Source organism: Schistocerca nitens, chromosome 8, assembly GCF_023898315.1.
Source record: "Schistocerca nitens isolate TAMUIC-IGC-003100 chromosome 8, iqSchNite1.1, whole genome shotgun sequence".
In the NCBI taxonomy this organism is placed as follows: Eukaryota; Metazoa; Arthropoda; class Insecta; order Orthoptera; family Acrididae; genus Schistocerca; species Schistocerca nitens.
This window is the reverse complement of record NC_064621.1, coordinates 384,863,062-384,880,564: the sequence shown is the minus strand read 5'-3', so window position 1 is coordinate 384,880,564 and position 17,503 is coordinate 384,863,062. Positions and strand designations below refer to the sequence as shown.

The following is a 17,503-nucleotide window of genomic DNA, read 5'->3' as shown; positions in this document are numbered from 1 at the left end:
TGACTGGCTGTCCCAAGGCCATCAGTAGTTCTAATGGAATGTTGTCTACTCCCGGGGCCTTGTTTCGACTCAGGTCTTTCAGTGCTCTGTCAAACTCTTCACGCAGTATCTTATCTCCCATTTCATCTTCATCTACATCCTCTTCCATTTCCATAATACTGTCCTCAAGTACATTGCCCTTGTATAAACCCTCTATATACTCCTTCCACCTTTCTGCCTTCCCTTCTTTGCTTAGAACTGGGTTGCCATCTGAGCTCTTGATATTCATACAAGTGGTTCTCTTCTCTCCAAAGGTCTCTTTAATTTTCCTGTAGGCAGTATCTATCTTACCCCCAGTGAGACAAGCCTCTACATCCTTACATTTGTCCTCTAGCCATCCCTGCTTAGCCATTTTGCACTTTCTGTCGATCTCATTTTTGAGACGTTTGTATTCCCTTTTGCCTGCTTCATTTACTGCATTTTTATATTTTCTCCTTTCATCAATTAAATTCAATATTTCTTCTGTTACCCAAGGATTTCTATTAGCCCTCGTCTTTTTACCTACTTGATCCTCTGCTGCCTTCACTACTTCATCCCTCAGAGCCACCCATTCTTCTTCTACTGTATTTCTTTCCCCCATTCCTGTCAATTGTTCCCTTATGCTCTCCCTGAAACTCTCTACAACCTCTGGTTCTTTCAGTTTATCCAGGTCCCATCTCCTTAAATTCCCACCTTTTTGCAGTCTCAGTTTCAATCTGCAGTTCATAACCAATAGATTGTGGTCAGAATCCACATCTGCCCCTGGAAATGTCTTACAATTTAAAACCTGGTTCCTAAATCTCTGTCTTACCATAATATAATCTATCTGATACCTATTAGTATCTCCAGGATTCTTCCAGGTATACAACCTTCTTTTATGATTCTTGAACCAAGTGTTAGCTATTATTAAGTTGTGCTCTGTGCAAAATTCTACCAGACGGCTTCCTCTTTCATTTTTTACCCCCAATCCATTTTCACCTACTATGTTTCCTTCTCTCCCTTTTCCTACTACCGAATTCCAGTCACCCATGACTGTTAAATTTTCGTCTCCCTTCACTATCTGAATAATTTCTTTTATCTCATCATACATTTCTTCAATTTCTTCGTCATCTGCAGAGCTAGTTGGCATATAACCTTGTACTACTGTAGTAGGTGTGGGCTTCGTATCTATCTTGGCCACAATAATGCGTTCACTAAGCTGTTTGTAGTAGCTTACCCACATTCCTATTTTTTTATTCATTATTAAACCTACTCCTGCATTACCCCTATTTGATTTTGTATTTATAACCCTGTAATCACCTGACCAAAAGTCTTGTTCTTCCTGCCACCGAACTTCACTAATTCCCACTATATCTAACTTTAACCTATCCATTTCCCTTTTTAAATTTTCTAACCTACCTGCCCGATTAAGGGATCTGAGATTCCACGCTCCGATCCATAGAATGCCAGTTTTCTTTCTCCTGATAACGAGTTAGGGTAGGATGTGGATAATAGGCTGAAGATATTGGTCCACAGGAGCAGGTATCCTCTCTGTGGGCATGCAGTAACCAGCTGCAATGGAGTGTCTGGGTGGTTTAGCTTTTGTACTTGATGAAGCTTGTATAAGGAGGGGTGACAACGGCCTTGCTGCAGTGGATACACCGGTTCCCGTCATATCACCAAAGTTGAGCGCTGTCAGGCTTGGCTGGCACTTGGATGGGTGACCAATTGGGCTGTCTCATGCTGTTGCCATTTTTTGGGGTGCACTCAGCCTCATGATGCCAATTGAGGAGCTACTTGACCAAACAGTAGCGGCTCCGATCAAAGAAAAACATCATAACGACCGGGAGAGCGATGTGCTGACTACACGCCCCTCCTATCCGCATCCGCAGCTGAGGATGACTCGGCAGTTGGATGGTCCTAATGGGCCACTTGTGGCCTGAAGATGGAGTGCATAAAATAAGGTGGACTGGAGGAGGAAAATAGACTCTGGGGAGAAGTTCTGGGCAGACCTTGGGATTTGGAAAGCAGCTAGAGATCCTGCTAGACTTCTGGAATGGAGTCACTGTGGCAGGATGTGTAGATAGACAGCTGGTAGAGTCCCTCCACTGGATCATCCCTGTGGTTCATTAACACAGTGGTGGAACGTTTTTGGTGCCTGGGGTTACAAGGTTAGGATCAGTTTTTATGTGGTGGATTTGAGGAATGAGGGTGAGGCAAGGTTTGAGGTTAGGAAATTCTGTAAGGTTATCGGGGGATGAATTTGGTGCAACTGTGCTGGAAGAGTAAACTGAGCAAGGTTGGGTTCAATGTTGGTTCTGGTTGAATCTGATTGATAGGGTTAGTAGTGAATAAGTGTTCCACTGTAAGGTCTGGGCAAAGGAGAAAATGTCCTTAACAAGCCCAGTATGACTAACTTTCCAGAATTTCCTAACCACAAAACTTGCGTTTCTGTCATTCCCAAAATCCCTCAACATGGACACTAACCTCATATCTGCAGAAAAAACTGCAATAAAGCACCTGAAAATTACCCCAACCTTATAATTTTACCTGCCAACAACAGTTCCACCACTGCACTTATGAACCACAGGGTTTACCCAGTCGAGGGACCCCACCAGCTGTCATACACATCAATTTACAACCCTCATCACACCAACTCCATTCCAGAAATCCAGCAGAATCTCCAGTCTGTCTTCAAATCCCTAAGTCTACCCGAGAATCTCTCCCCAAAGTCTAGACAAATCCCTAAGTCCATCCCAGAACCTCTCCCCAAAGTCTATCTCCATACATAAATCCAATCCAGGTTGCCTCATTGTGGCTGGTTACTGTGCCCCCAGAGAAGGACTCTCTGCCCTTGTGGGCCAACACCTTTTATCCATAATCTGACCTCCTATATACAAGACCTCAACCATTTCCTCCACCAGGTCTCCACAGTTCCTGTTCCTTGCCATCCAATACCTCGTTCCTCACTGTGTTTGCCTCCTCTGTTTTCACTAACATCATCTATGATCATGGCCTAGCTGCTAATGAACATTCCCTGTCTCAATGCTCAACTGACTTTTCCTGGTCACCATGATCAACTCGCCCACAATTACTATAAATGGTACAACAATGGGCACCCAGATGACATCATTCTATGCCAACCTATTTACAGATCATCTAGAGAAACCAGTCCTGACCCAGAATCCCAGAACCATCATCTGGTTCATATTCACTGATGACATCTTATTGACCTGGACTGAGGGTGAAGGCAATCTATCCACATTGCTCCAGAATTTAAAATCTGCTTGTTCTCCTCAGTCCAACCAGCCACTTCTCTCTCCAAATTTCCCAAGGATAATCTTACTAAGGACTTCGCAGACCGGAAATTAGACTATCCATTTTATACAAGGTACAAATCTACTATGACTTGTCTCCCCTGTTACTTAACATGTCCCCATATACACACTGTTCAGCCACAAAAGGGCACTCCACTCATGACTCTGTACCACCCAGAACTGGAGCAACTGAATCACTTTCTCCGCCAGTGTTGCAACTAACTCTCATAGTGTCCTGAAGTGAGAAAAATCCTTCCCTTTATTTTCCTATCACATTTACAGTGGTATTACACCAACCAGACAATAAACACAATATACCTGAATATCACTATTCCACCATGCTCCCAGCCCCTTGCTTGTGTCTCATATGCATAGAATAGACTTGTACACAAAACCTGTTCCGTACGAGGGCTGTTCAAAACGTAAGGTGACTTTTCAAATTGCGCGGGCAACGTACATTTGATTATGGATTTTTTTTTTTTTTATGTTGGTACACATGTCTTAAACATATGTTCACAGTTTCAAGTGTACAGCATATTTCGTTTGTTTTTGACAGATAGAAAGCTTTGACATGTTTTAATGTGATCTGCGATTTTCGATTATTATGAAAAATGGAGCAAAGAATTTGCATCAAATTTTGTGTGAAAAATGGAATCAAGTACTCTAAAACACTTGAAATGTTGACAGTGGCATACGATGAGTCTTCTCTTGGTTTAAAAAATGTTTACAATTGGGTACAAGCTCTTCCAAGATGGTCGAGAAGATGCCAATGACAAACCTCACTCTGGATGCCCCAGTGCATCAACAACAGATGATAATGTCCAAGCTGTGAGGAAAATTGTTTTGGAAAATCATCAAATTACCGTAAGAGAAGTTGCATAATGAATTTTTGTCTCAAAGTCGTATGGTCAGTAAGGAGTATTACATTGGCATTATGTGCCGTTTACAAGAAGCAATACTCAAAAAATGTCCAGAATTGTGGAAAAACAATTTATGGCTTTTGCATCATGACAACACTTCTGCTCATTCATCATTGCTTGTGAGATATTTTTTGGGCAAAAACAACATGACAATCATGCCTCAGCCACCATATTCACTGGATTTGGTCCCCTGTGACTTTTTCCTGTTACCAAAACTGAAGAGACCTACAAAAAGATGATTTTCAACAATTGAAGAAATAGAAACTGCATCGCTGGAAGTACTCAAGGCTGTACCAAAAAGCACTTATGATAAGTGCTTTGAGGATTGGAAGAAGTGTTGGCACATGTATATTGTATCTGAGGAGGATTACTTTAAAAGGGATAACATGGATATTGATGAATAAATAAATATTTTTTTATGAAAATATAAAGTCACTTTACTTTTTGAACACACCTCATACATCCTTTCCCTACCACCTGCTCCAGCCCTATCACAAGCATCTTCAAAACCACCAAAGGCAAGGCCACCTGACAAAGCAGCCATGTGATCTACCAACTTTGCTGCAACCTCTGTGCTGTATTGTACATTGGCATGACCACAAACAAGCAGGAATGGCCACTGCCAAACTGTCGCCAAGAGACAGTTGGATCACCCAGTTGCTAAGCTTGCATCCAACACGTCGTGCTGAGCTTCAACTACTGTTTCACAGCCTGTGTGATCTGGACTCTTCCCACCACCTCCAACTTTTCTGACTACTGCAGTTGGGAAATCTCCTCACAACATATCCTTTGTTCTTCCAATCTCTGGCCTCAGCCTTTGCTAGATGCTGTTCTTCACCAACCTATCCCCTTCAATGCATCCCCTCCAGTTCTATACACACGTGACCAGAATATTATGGAGATGAGGGGGGGGGGGGGGCATGAGAAGCTAGTCTAAGTGTGATGGGCAAAATGTCCTACAGAGTGGACCTCATTTCAGGGCATGATTTTAGGAAGTCATAGCCTTACCAAAGTAACTGATTAATACATTCAAGACCAGAATAATACTGAGTAACAAAAGGCATACTCTTAAGTTTTTTTGGAGGCATAAGCAATGCAAGGGTTGGATGTAATGGTTTGGGAAATCTGCTTTTGAATTATGCTGGTGGAGTAATACATCCAATGAAAGCTGAGATGAGAATGGTGGCATACTGCTGTAAAGAGTCTGCATCTCAACAAAATGTTTGCCTCAAATGCCAAGGCTTTATGGAAGGAGACATTTGATATTCCCAATGTAAATGGTCTGTCTGCTGTTGAACATTACTCAACCAGCACCCACCTGATTCCAAAGCAACGACTTCCTTCCTGCTCACTTTAATCAAGTTTGTACTTACAAATGACTACTTCACCTTTGTAGGGTCGAGATACAAACAGATCACGGGCATGGCCATGGGCACCAGTATGGCTCCTTCTTATGTAAACTTTATCATGGGTTGTTTGGAGGAGGATTTCCTGTGATCCAGTAACCTTCAGCTCCTAGTCCCCTTTACATACATTAATGATGTCTGTGCCATATGGACACATGGTGAGGCTGACCTGTTAGAATTTTTGGAATCTCTAAATACATCCTCCAAATTAAATTTTACATGGTCCTATTCTAAATCCCATGCCACTTTCCTTGTCGTTGGACTCATCCTCACTGAGATTCAGCTAATATTTCTTTCTCACATTACAGTACTAAGATTCTGATAATTGCCATCCTTTTCTTGTCAAACATTCCCTTCCATACAGCTTTGGTATTCAAGGCAAACATATGTGTTCAGATGCAGACTCTTTGGAGCAATAGACTACCATTATCACCTAAGCCTTCACAACATAATTACCCCACTAGCCTAGTTCAAAAGCAGATTTCCCAGGCCATCACATCCAACCATTGTACTGCTTATCCCTCCAGAAAACAACTTAGGAGTACACCTCTTGTCACTCAGTACTATCTTGGTCTTGACTGTATTAATCAGTTACTTTGACAAGGCTATGACTTCCAACACTAACCTATGGCTCCTTCCTGGGTACCATCCCTGCTGTATAGCTTGTCCCATGGACCCTCTTACCACCAACTATTCCAGCCCTGTACCTGGCAAAAGATGTACTACGAAAGGGGGAGGCACCTGTGAAATGTCGCAAGTCATGTACCAACTGTTATGTAAATGCTGCACCGTCTTTTACATTGGTATGACTACACCAAATTGTCATTTCGGAGGAATGGGCATAGGCAGAGGGTGTATACTAGTAACACACAATATTCTGTTGCAGAGCATGCTTTACAACATAACAGTTGTGACCTCAGTGCCTGTTTTCACCACACGTTTGAACATGTCAGTGGTACCACCACCCACCTGGCCGTAATTTACGTTACTTTCTTCAATTTCAGCATTTCTTTCCAGTAACTATTCCTTTTCTTCGCTACCTTTTCGTTTTCTTTATTTTTTATTTTCTGAACTGTCTAACTTTTCCCCACACCTGCCTATCACATATAATGCATGTAACTTTCTGTTCTTATTAAATCTTGCACGGTGTTTTATCAGTAATCTTTGTCTTGCTTATTACCCTATCTTCCTCCTTCAAGCTCTCAAGTTTTCCAATTTCATCTGGTAAGTCTCCTCTGACCTGGGGTTCTGGCAGACGTTTTTGAAATTCTCCCCTTTTCCTAACCCTTGCCAGTCCTTTTCCTTCATTCGTCTTCCTCCCCTTTGGACCATCCTTCAGAAGAAGCAATCACTGGCTCCAGAAGTTTGCACATTTCCTTAACTTCTACATGTATTTTCTCCTGCCACCACTTGGTGAGTAGATTTTTTATTACTCAACATATTATACAGGGTGGCTATAATTCAACTTTTGTACTTAAGAGGGTCCTCATGCAAAAGGAATAATCATAGGACACGAAACTTTGTAGAAACACTTGTAAGAACATGCAGAAGTGAAATAATGAATAAACCATAAAAAGAAACACATTTTAATTTCCACATGAGAGGCCAACATCTGTTAATTGCATGCCATGTTTACATTTTGGTTTACAAATGCTGCTAAGTGTGGTGACCATCCGCATCCACAGCAGCCTGGTAGTTTGTATGGTTACAGATTCACAACTTATTGTTCGCAGCACTTTTCAAATGATGGACTATGGAACGTTCAGCTGTCATGACGCAGCACTGCTTGAAGATCACACACTGCATACAGCATTCCCAACCATGGAAACAGAACTTCTTTGCCAATTTGTGACATAACTGGCCATCAGCCTCTCTTAGGAGCAATTCCCAAATTGTCAGTTAATTCAAACTTCTGAATCATGCTCTTCAACCCCAATGTGGAAGAAGGACCTCTCTGTGTTCCTCTAATGCCTCTACACTCTCAAAGAGCAGCAGCACTATTGCTGTTACTTTGATGAAACAGATTTATGAGTATAGGCCTGCTCATCTTGTCCAGACCATGTTGACTGGCTGCAACTATAATGCTCACTGTTGCTTGTGTTTCTACCCTAAGTTGCCATTCCAGTACTGTAGCCTAACGGCAAGTCATGACACTAACACTACCAACAATGCAAAGCCTGAAACATATACTCTAAACATCATTCCTCTAATGTTGGGTACCCATACAGCAAATAGTTTTTCATCTACACTGGCTCAAGGAGCAAAGGTTTCATTATAACAGTATTGATACAACTCCGTGAGAATTTGTTATGAGGACTACTGGCAGTGTCACCTGATGATGCTCACTGAACAAAACTGTTCACGATATAATAAATGTACCTCAACACAGCTGTGGTGGTTCTTATGAACATTTACAAGTGGATCATTATCCGAATTTTCTAACCTTCAATTTCCAGTTGATGCCAAAGATATTTGGATGCCCTCATATTCAGATGCCTTCCATGAAAAGAAAAGGCATAGGCGTCTATTAGGCAAATCTTGGGTGATTTCCAGAGTCACCATGCAGCAATTTCAGGACAAGCACAGAAGGAGAGCCTAACTGTGAAAGTGTTACATTATGTTCGAATAGACTCTTAATGTTAACAAAAAGTAGGTTCCTTCCAGCCAGCAATGGGCAAAAAACACTATTATTTGCTGTGATAATATTGAAGCTTAGTGTGAAAATAATGGAGTAATATCAAGACGAAAGGAAGAATCACAAATCAGAAAAATGAGAGGACATTTGGAAAGAAATCAAAGACCCTAAAGTGCAAGAATTCCCTTACTAATGTGTACAATATATTACTGATGGAATGAAGACATGAAGATGTACTCCTAGGTATAGGATAGAGGTAGAGATTAAAAGCACAGGCAGGTGATGAAGAGTTGTTTTTCTTTTCTTTTTCCTTTTTTTAGTAGGGGGGGGGCATCAGGAATGAAGACAATTAAAAAAAAAATAGAAAGGAAATAGGGAAATAAAATAAATAAACAATATATATATAAAATAAAATGAAATGGTGATGATGAAGAAACGGAGGACTGTGTTAAGGTGATTAAAATCCAGGAGGATATCAGAATGCAAAGATGTGCTGGAAACCAATTTCCTACCTCTGGAGTTCAGGGGAACTAATATCAAATGGGAGGATCAAAATAAACCATGTAATATAGAGCTGGCTCTCAGATCCCTTGGTCATGCAGTACAACATGTTCAACATAATCTTAAGTCATCTGGATTGGCCAAAAACAAATTACTGTATTATACTCAATTTTATCATTGTTTGTTAGTTATTTGCTTGTTCCATGGATCATAACTGTGATGTTTCCATTACAATTACAGTGCATTCTATCAGCAAAAACAATGGCAACAAGCTGCCCATTCACATAATGAGTTAAATTTTGTCTCCCCCCATACATATAGTGATTTATATTAATTACTTCACTATGTTTATTCTCTCTGTCCCCCTCTCTTAAACACTACATATTCAGAAATTCTTCTATGTGGTAAAAGGAGTTGTAAACACCTACAATTTCAGTTTCTATTTGAAGTTAATAAAATTATCTGTTAAATTCTTTACATCACAGGCCCAATATTTATGTGAAGAGTATCCTACAACTTCTGTGACACAATAAGGTTGTGTGACGGAAAGTTTAAACCATTTCTCCTTCTAGTATTATATTAACAAATGGTCCATTTGGTTTCAAATTGATTGATTGTCGACACCAACTTTCATAAGGAAGAAAATATACTGTAAGGCTGTTGTCCATGTGCCCAAATGTTTGAACAGCTGTCCATGAGAGGTTCTAGAATCCTTATTACATGCTTCTGTGTAATATACACTTTTTCCTTCACTGATGTGTGAGCCCTCAATATAATGTCATAACACATTAATAAATGCAAATAGGAAACATAAGTTAAATTTTTGGCACTTTCATCTCTAAAATCTGATATTATCCACAATGAAAAAGTTAAGAGCTCAGACATTTCAAAAGATCTGTAACATGTGACATGCAGTTCAGGTTATCATCAGTACAAACACTTGAAATTTAGAATATTTCATGTATTGATTTACCCTCAAGCTTATTTCTAAACATGTACCATTTAAAACCTCCCCCCATGAACCATGGACCTTGCCGTTGGTGGGGAGGCTTGCGTGCCTCAGCGATACAGATAGCCTTACCGTAGGTGCAACCACAACGGAGGGGTATCTGTTGAGAGGCCAGACAAACGTGTGGTTCTTGAAAAGGGGCAGCAGCCTTTTCAGTAGTTGCAAGGGCAACAGTCTGGATGATTGACTGATCTGGCCTTGTAACAATAATCAAAACGGCCTTGCTGTGCTGGTACTGCGAACGGCTGAAAGCAAGGGGAAACTACGGCCGTAATTTTTCCCGAGGGCATGCAGCTTTACTGTATGATTAAATGATGATGGCGTCCTCTTGGGTAAAATATTCAGGAGGTAAAATAGTCCCCCATTCGGATCTCTGGGCGGGGACTACTCAAGAGGATGTCGTTATCAGGAGAAAGAAAACTGGCGTTCTACGGATCGGAGCGTGGAATGTCAGATCACTTAATCGGGCAGGTAGGTTAGAAAATGTAAAAAGGGAAATGGATAGGTTAAAGTTAGATATAGTGGGAATTAGTGAAGTTCCGTGGCAGGAGGAACAAGACTTCTGGTCAGGTGACTACAGGGTTATAAATACAAAATCAAATAGGGGTAATGCAGGAGTAGGTTTAATAATGAATAGGAAAATAGGAATGCGGGTAAGCTACTACAAACAGCATAGTGAACGCATTATTGTGGCCAAGATAGATACGAAGCCCACGCCTACTACAGTAGTACAAGTTTATATGCCAACTAGCTCTGCAGATGACGAAGAAATTGAAGAAATGTATGATGAGATAAAAGAAATTATTCAGATAGTGAAGGGTGACGAAAATTTAATAGTCATGGGTGACTGGAATTTGAGAGTAGGAAAAGGGAGAGAAGGAAACGTAGTGGGTGAACATGGATTGGGGGAGAGAAATGAAAGAGGAAGCCGTCTGGTAGAATTTTGCACAGAGCATAACTTAATCATAGCTAACACTTGGTTTAAGAATCATGAAAGAAGGCTGTATACATGGAAGAACCCTGGAGATACTAAAAGGTATCAGATAGATTATATAATGGTAAGACAGAGATTTAGGAACCAGGTTTCAAATTGTAAGGCATTTCCAGAGGCAGATGTGGACTCTGACCACAATCTATTGGTTATGACCTGTAGATTAAAACTGAAGAAACTGCAAAAAGGTGGGAACTTAAGGAGATGGGACCTGGATAAACTGAAAGAACCAGAGGTTGTAGAGAGTTTCAGGGAGAGCATAAGGGAACAATTGACAGGAATGGGGGAAAGAAATACTGTAGAAGAAGAATGGGTAACTTTGAGGGATGAAGGCAGCAGAGGATCAAGTAGGTAAAAAGATGAGGGCTAGTAGAAATCCTTGGGTAACAGAAGAAATATTGAATTTAATTGATGAAAGTAGAACATATAAAAATGCAGTAAATGAAGCAGGCAAAAAGGAATACAAACGTCTCAAAAATGAGATTCACAGGAAGTGCAAAATGGCTAAGCAGGGATGGCTAGAGGACAAATGTAAGGATGTAGAGGCTTATCTCACTAGGGGTAAGATAGATACTGCCTACAGAAAAATTAAAGAGACCTTTGGAGATAAGAGAACCACTTGTATGAACATCAAGAGCTCAGATGGAAACCCAGTTCTAAGCAAAGAAGGGAAAGCAGAAAGGTGGAAGGAGTATATAGAGGGTCTATACAAGGGCGATGTACTTGAGGACAATATTATGGAAATGGAAGAGGATGTAGATGAAGATGAAATGGGAGATACGATACTGCGTGAAGAGTTTGACAGAGCACTGAAAGACCTGAGTCGCAACAAGGCCCCCGGAGTAGACAACATTCCATTGGAACTACTGACGGCCTTGGGAGAGCCAGTCCTGACAAAACTCTACCATCTGGTGAGCAAGATGTATGAAACAGGCGTAATACCCTCAGACTTCAACAAGAATATAATAATTCCAATCCCAAAGAAAGCAGGTGTTGACAGATGTGAAAATTACCGAACAGTCAGTTTAATAAGTCACAGCTGCAAAATACTAACACGAATTCTTTACAGACGAATGGAAAAACTAGTAGAAGCCGACCTCGGGGAAGATCAGTTTGGATTCCGTAGAAATACTGGCTCACGTGAGGCAATACTGACCTTACGACTTATCTTAGAAGAAAGATTAAGGAAAGGCAAACCTACGTTTCTAGCATTTGTAGACTTAGAGAAAGCTTTTGACAATGTTGACTGGAATACTCTCTATCAGATTCTGAAGGTGGCAGGGTTAAAATACAGGGAGCGAAAGGCTATTTACAATTTGTACAGAAACCAGATGGCAATTATAAGAGTCGAGGAACATGAAAGGGAAGCAGTTGTTGGGAAGGGAGTAAGACAGGGTTGTAGCCTCTCCCTGATGTTATTCAATCTGTATATTGAGCAAGCAGTAAAGAAAACAAAAGAAAAATTCGGAGTAGGTATTAAAATCCATGGAGAAGAAATAAAAACTTTGAGGTTCGCTGATGACATTGTAATTCTGTCAGAGACAGCAAAGGACTTGGAAGAGCAGTTGAACGGAATGGATAGCGTCTTGAAAGGAGTATATAAGATGAACATCAACAAAAGCAAAACGAGGATAATGGAATGTAGTCGAATTAAGTCGGGTGATGCTGAGGGAATTAGATTAGGAAATGAGACACTTAAAGTAGTAAAGGAGTTTTGCTATTTGGGGAGCAAAGTAACTGATGATGGTCGAAGTAGAGAGGATATAAAATGTAGACTGGCAATGGCAAGGAAAGTGTTTCTGAAGAAGAGAAATTTGTTTACATCGAGTATAGATTTAAGTGTCAGGAAGTCTTTTCTGAAAGTATTTGTATGGAGTGTAGCCATGTATGGAAGTGAAACATGGACGATAAATAGTTTGGACAAGAAGAGAATAGAAGCTTTCGAAATGTGGTGCTACAGAAGAATGCTGAAGATTAGATGGGTAGATCACATAACTAATGAGGAAGTATTGAATAGGATTGGGGAGAAGAGAAGTTTGTGGCACAACTTGACCAGAAGACGGGATCGGTTGGTAGGACATGTTCTGAGGCATCAAGGGATCACCAATTTAGTATTGGAGGGCAGCGTGGAGGGTAAAAATCGTAGAGGGAGACCAAGAGATGAATACATTAAGCAGATTCAGAAGGATGTAGGTTGCAGTAGGTACTGGGAGATGAAGAAGCTTGCACAGGATAGAGTAGCATGGAGAGCTGCATCAAACCAGTCTCAGGACTGAAGACCACAACAACAACAACAACAACAACAACAACCATTTAAAAAAATAAAAATAAAATAAAATCAAAGCCAGTCCATTTGCAGAGAACTAGTCATTAATTTCCAAGAAAATATTATCTACACTTTCAATTACTGAAGTTACTCTATTAGGCTTGATTATAACTCTTGCAGTGTCAGCACATAGAAATATTTCCGTTTCTAAAATATTTGATAAAAGGTGATTTATATATAACAAGAACAAGAAAGCGGACACTGAAAACCCTTGTGATACAACTGAAGTGATTATTTCCCATTCTGATGATGCTGTCCCACTGTGTACACTTCCTGAGTTTCTTAATGCAGCATTCTGCATCCTTTTAGTTAGATAGCATGAAAACTACTTACCAGCAAGATCTTTTATATGGTAATATCTGAGCTTCTCTAGAAGTATATGATGACCTGCACCATAAAATGCTTTTGACAAGTTGTAGAAAATACCAGATGGCAATATTTGGTCATTTGAATCTCGAATAACCCTTTTCATTAACTGAAAAATATAAGTTCTGTGCCATTTTGTCTTGGCTTATCTAGCTGTCTGCTGTGGTAATGTGGTGGAACATTACAATGTGGGGTATAAGAAATGTGTTGGAGAAGTAACTGTTACAAGGACAGTAAGTTCTCCCTATGGAGAAAATTAAACTACTTGCTTTAGATATAAATTAATGTACATGGATAGATAAAAAGTCTACTCACCCACTGGTACAGCAGAACACATATATGTAAAAAAAAGTTTTATGTGTGCAAGCTTTTGGAGTCAGTGGCTCCTTCTTCTGGAAGGAGGGCTGAAGCAGAAGGAAGAGGGGAGAAGGAAAAGGACTGGAGAGATTTCGGAAAATGGGTAGAGTTCAGATAAGTCACCCAGAACCCCAGGTCAAGTGAGACTTGCTGAACAGGATGAGAAGGAAAGACTTATCATCCTACCTGATATGTCTTCCCTGATGTGGCATTCTGGGTCACTTTTCGAAGCACTACCCCTCTCTCTTGGTGAAGGGGTGAAGAAAAAAACACTGGAGAGGTTTAGGAAAAGGAGTGAGTTTGGAAAAGTCACCCAGAAGCCGAAGTCAGGGGAGACTTAGCAGACAGGATGGAAAGGATAGACTTCTCATATCATCTGGTATGTCTCCTGTGACCTAGGATTCTGGATGACTTTTCTGAACTCTACCCCTTTTCCTAAACCTCTTCAGTCCTTTGCCTTTAGCCCTGTTCCTTCCTTTTCAGTCCTTCTGCCTGAAGAAGGAAGCACTGACTCCAAAAGCTTGCATATGTAAAACCTTTTTTTATATGTATATTCTCCTGCCACTGGTTGCTGAGCAGATTTTTTATCTATACAATTAAATTATACTGTCAAAAATTATTTTCATTGTTATACACATAAATTAAGTATAACCTAAAATTTTAAAACCATATCCCTTAAATAACTTGTCGGTATGCAGTCATACATTCACTGAAAAAATAAAACTTGTTGATTTGTTCCACATCATAGTAAATACTGTGAATACATAACATGATCAATTAGAAAATCACATATATTGTTACTGTACTAACTACTATGTGTGATCTGCTCTTCTATCAAAACAGCCCTTTTTCTACATCTACATGCTTGATGAAAGTCAAAAAAGACATTTTGCCCTTTACTGACATGCTATTATAAGTGTAGATAAGCTCTGAGTATAAAAAATGTGTGGACTAATACTAGTTTACGTAAGTAGTACATGTAACACACAATACTTGATGGAAAGTATTCAGACATCCCTTTGTAACATGGAAGTGACCACTAGATGTCACTCGAGGTGGACACACTGTACACACTGTTGTAGGTGTAGTCAGGATTGGAAAGTGAGGTGGGCTTGCTATTAAAATAAGGTGCCCAGGTTTATAAAAAGAAACCATATTGGTTTCTTTGTTCATGGGGACTACATGGCGAGGACTGTCAGGAGGACAAGAGAGGAAAAGTCCAGTACCCCAGACCCTCTCAAAGGACAAGAGAAATGCAAAGACGAAGGAACTAGGGCCATATAGTGTCTCCTCTAAGCAGCGGCTCAGGACAGGAGAGAGAGTTTTTTACAGTCTTGGCTCCAAGAGCCTCCAGTCTCACTAGTCACATGACCTTGTGACACGATTTTATTGGAAAGGTGGCTTTACTGACGACGACTCGGCCTATTCAGTCAATTGTTGTCACATCAGCCCAAAGGTGACAGTCAAAATAGGCAACTCTCTGAAAAATTGAAATAATAATAATAAAAAAATTACTTCGAATAGGGCCTAGGGGCACCTAGTACAACACCAATATAAAAGGAGAAGGGGAGTATTGCATTGTCAGTAGAAAAGCAGTAACTGCAGAGTGGGTCAGTCAGGAGAGTTCAGTGACTTTGAATTCTGACTTGTCATTGGACATCACCTGATTAACAAACAGATCTGGGATATTTAAACTCCTCTAAAGCTGCACTTGTGTCAGTGATGTGACCGTGAAGTGGAAATACGAACGACAGCCACAACTATACCAAGACTAAGCAGACCCCATGTACTGATGGACAGGGACGGCTGAGTATTGCGGAGGTTTGTTGTAAAAAATTGCATGAATCAGTTAAATAAATCAATCATCAGCTTAAAAGTGCAACCAGCAATCCAGCTAACACATTTACTGTGTGTAGGCTGTTGAAAAGAATGGGGTTCAGTAGTAGAGCAGTCACACAGTTTTGTAGTCAATGCTACGTGATGTTTGACGTGGTGTAAAAAACGACACCACTGGACAGTGGACGAATGGAAGTGAGTGATGACTCACTATACCCTGTGGTAACCCAGTGGAAGGGTTTGGTTGACGAATGCCTGGAGAACATTACCTGCCATCATGTACAGCGCCAACAGTGAATCACAGATGAGGTGGTGCTAGAATATGGGGCTTTCATCATGGTTAGGGTGTGGACCTTTCATTGCGTTTCTGTGGTCACTTCATTGCACTTAAGAAAACGTTAAATGCACTGCTGTGTGCTGCGCATGGTAAAGGAACAGTTTAGAGAAGGATACTATAGCAGCAAAACAATATACCTTGTGATAAAGTAGCACCTGTCAGGCAATAACATTCCTGAAACTGACTGGCCTGCTCAATGTCATAGCCTGTACTCAGTGAAAGACTTTTAGGATGAGTCAGGACAATAACTTTCCTCCAGACTTCAGTGGCCTACATCACCATCACCTCTGGTTTCTGCTCTTGAAGGAGCATGGGCTGCCTTTCTCCAAAGGCATTCAGATGCCTTACTGAAAATGTCACCAGCAGAGTTCAAGCCATCAAAAACGTGAAGGGTTAAAACACCCCCTATTAATATGCACCCCCTATTAATATGCACTTTAACAGGTGTTCGATTCTTTTGATCATATAGTGTATGAAGTTAATTTTCTGGTCACAATTTACCTTCAACAGGTCAGATACCAAAAATGCCATCCGAGATATTTAAACCTAGCTTTTAGAATTATTAGATCCTTCATCAGAGCTGTATGGAAAGGTGGAGCAGATCACTCATACCCCAGAACCTTGTCCATACAACCACTGTCCTTTCTAACGTTTCAAAACCTGCCACTCTTTCAATCCTGAGAAAGCAAAAGTTCTGAAAGACGTTTTAGACTTTTTCTACTTTTTAATTTCAGACATGTGTATTGGTAGTACTGCAACTTCATTTCTGAAGTAAAGTATTGGTATTTGTTCTGTCTCCCTGTATTTTTACACTTCTCTCAAGTGAATGTCTTCTGATAAGGTTAATCCCCTGATATTTTAAACAGACACTATAAGAGCAACATATGTAATAAGTACAGCAGATGAATGTTAACAGTTTCCAAGAAATATGTCATTTACCTTATTTTATTTCAGTTGAGACAAGAACATTTAGTTCAATAAATTTATGTAAATACAATTGATGAACTCAAGAGTACCTGAGGGCACAGAGGCAATAGTCGCCAGCAAGAATACAACATGTCTGAAAAGCGATACAAAAGCTTTAGCCGGCTCTGCAGTGCCTTTATTGATATACCCTGAAGATGACCATATTGTGCTGGTACTAGAGCTGGTAACCCAAACTGTAGCGGAATAGTTGTGCCTGGTGTTCTCCTTGGCACAGGAGGAGATGTCCAAGCTGCACTATGCGCACGTCCAGTTGAAATCTGGAAGATGAGAAAGAACAAAAATATGGGCCAGTAATACTGCAATGCAGTGTCATAACACTTGGAAAAAGCAATCTATCAAAGTAATATCTGATATGTAGGTTGTAATATTTGATTCAAAATTCAAATTTTATTATTTACTAAGTGAGTCAAACATTAAGTCAGTAATTAACAGCAAAAGGATGAAATATGGAACAATAATATGATAACTGTAATGGAACTGTAACACAGATTTAAATTTGATGGTTTCAGTACTCTTTT

At 40.3% G+C, this 17,503-nt stretch overlaps 1 protein-coding gene across 1 annotated transcript in view; it reads right to left on the bottom strand.

Annotated features, from left to right (window-relative positions):
• Positions 1–17,503, bottom strand: part of LOC126198416 (probable E3 ubiquitin-protein ligase HERC1) — a 747,204-nt gene that overhangs the window by 64,802 nt on the left and 664,899 nt on the right. The window contains exon 65 of the mRNA XM_049934719.1: positions 17,015–17,242. Within this exon, the coding sequence (XP_049790676.1) occupies positions 17,015–17,242 (228 nt within the window). The remainder of the gene's footprint in view (positions 1–17,014; positions 17,243–17,503) is intronic.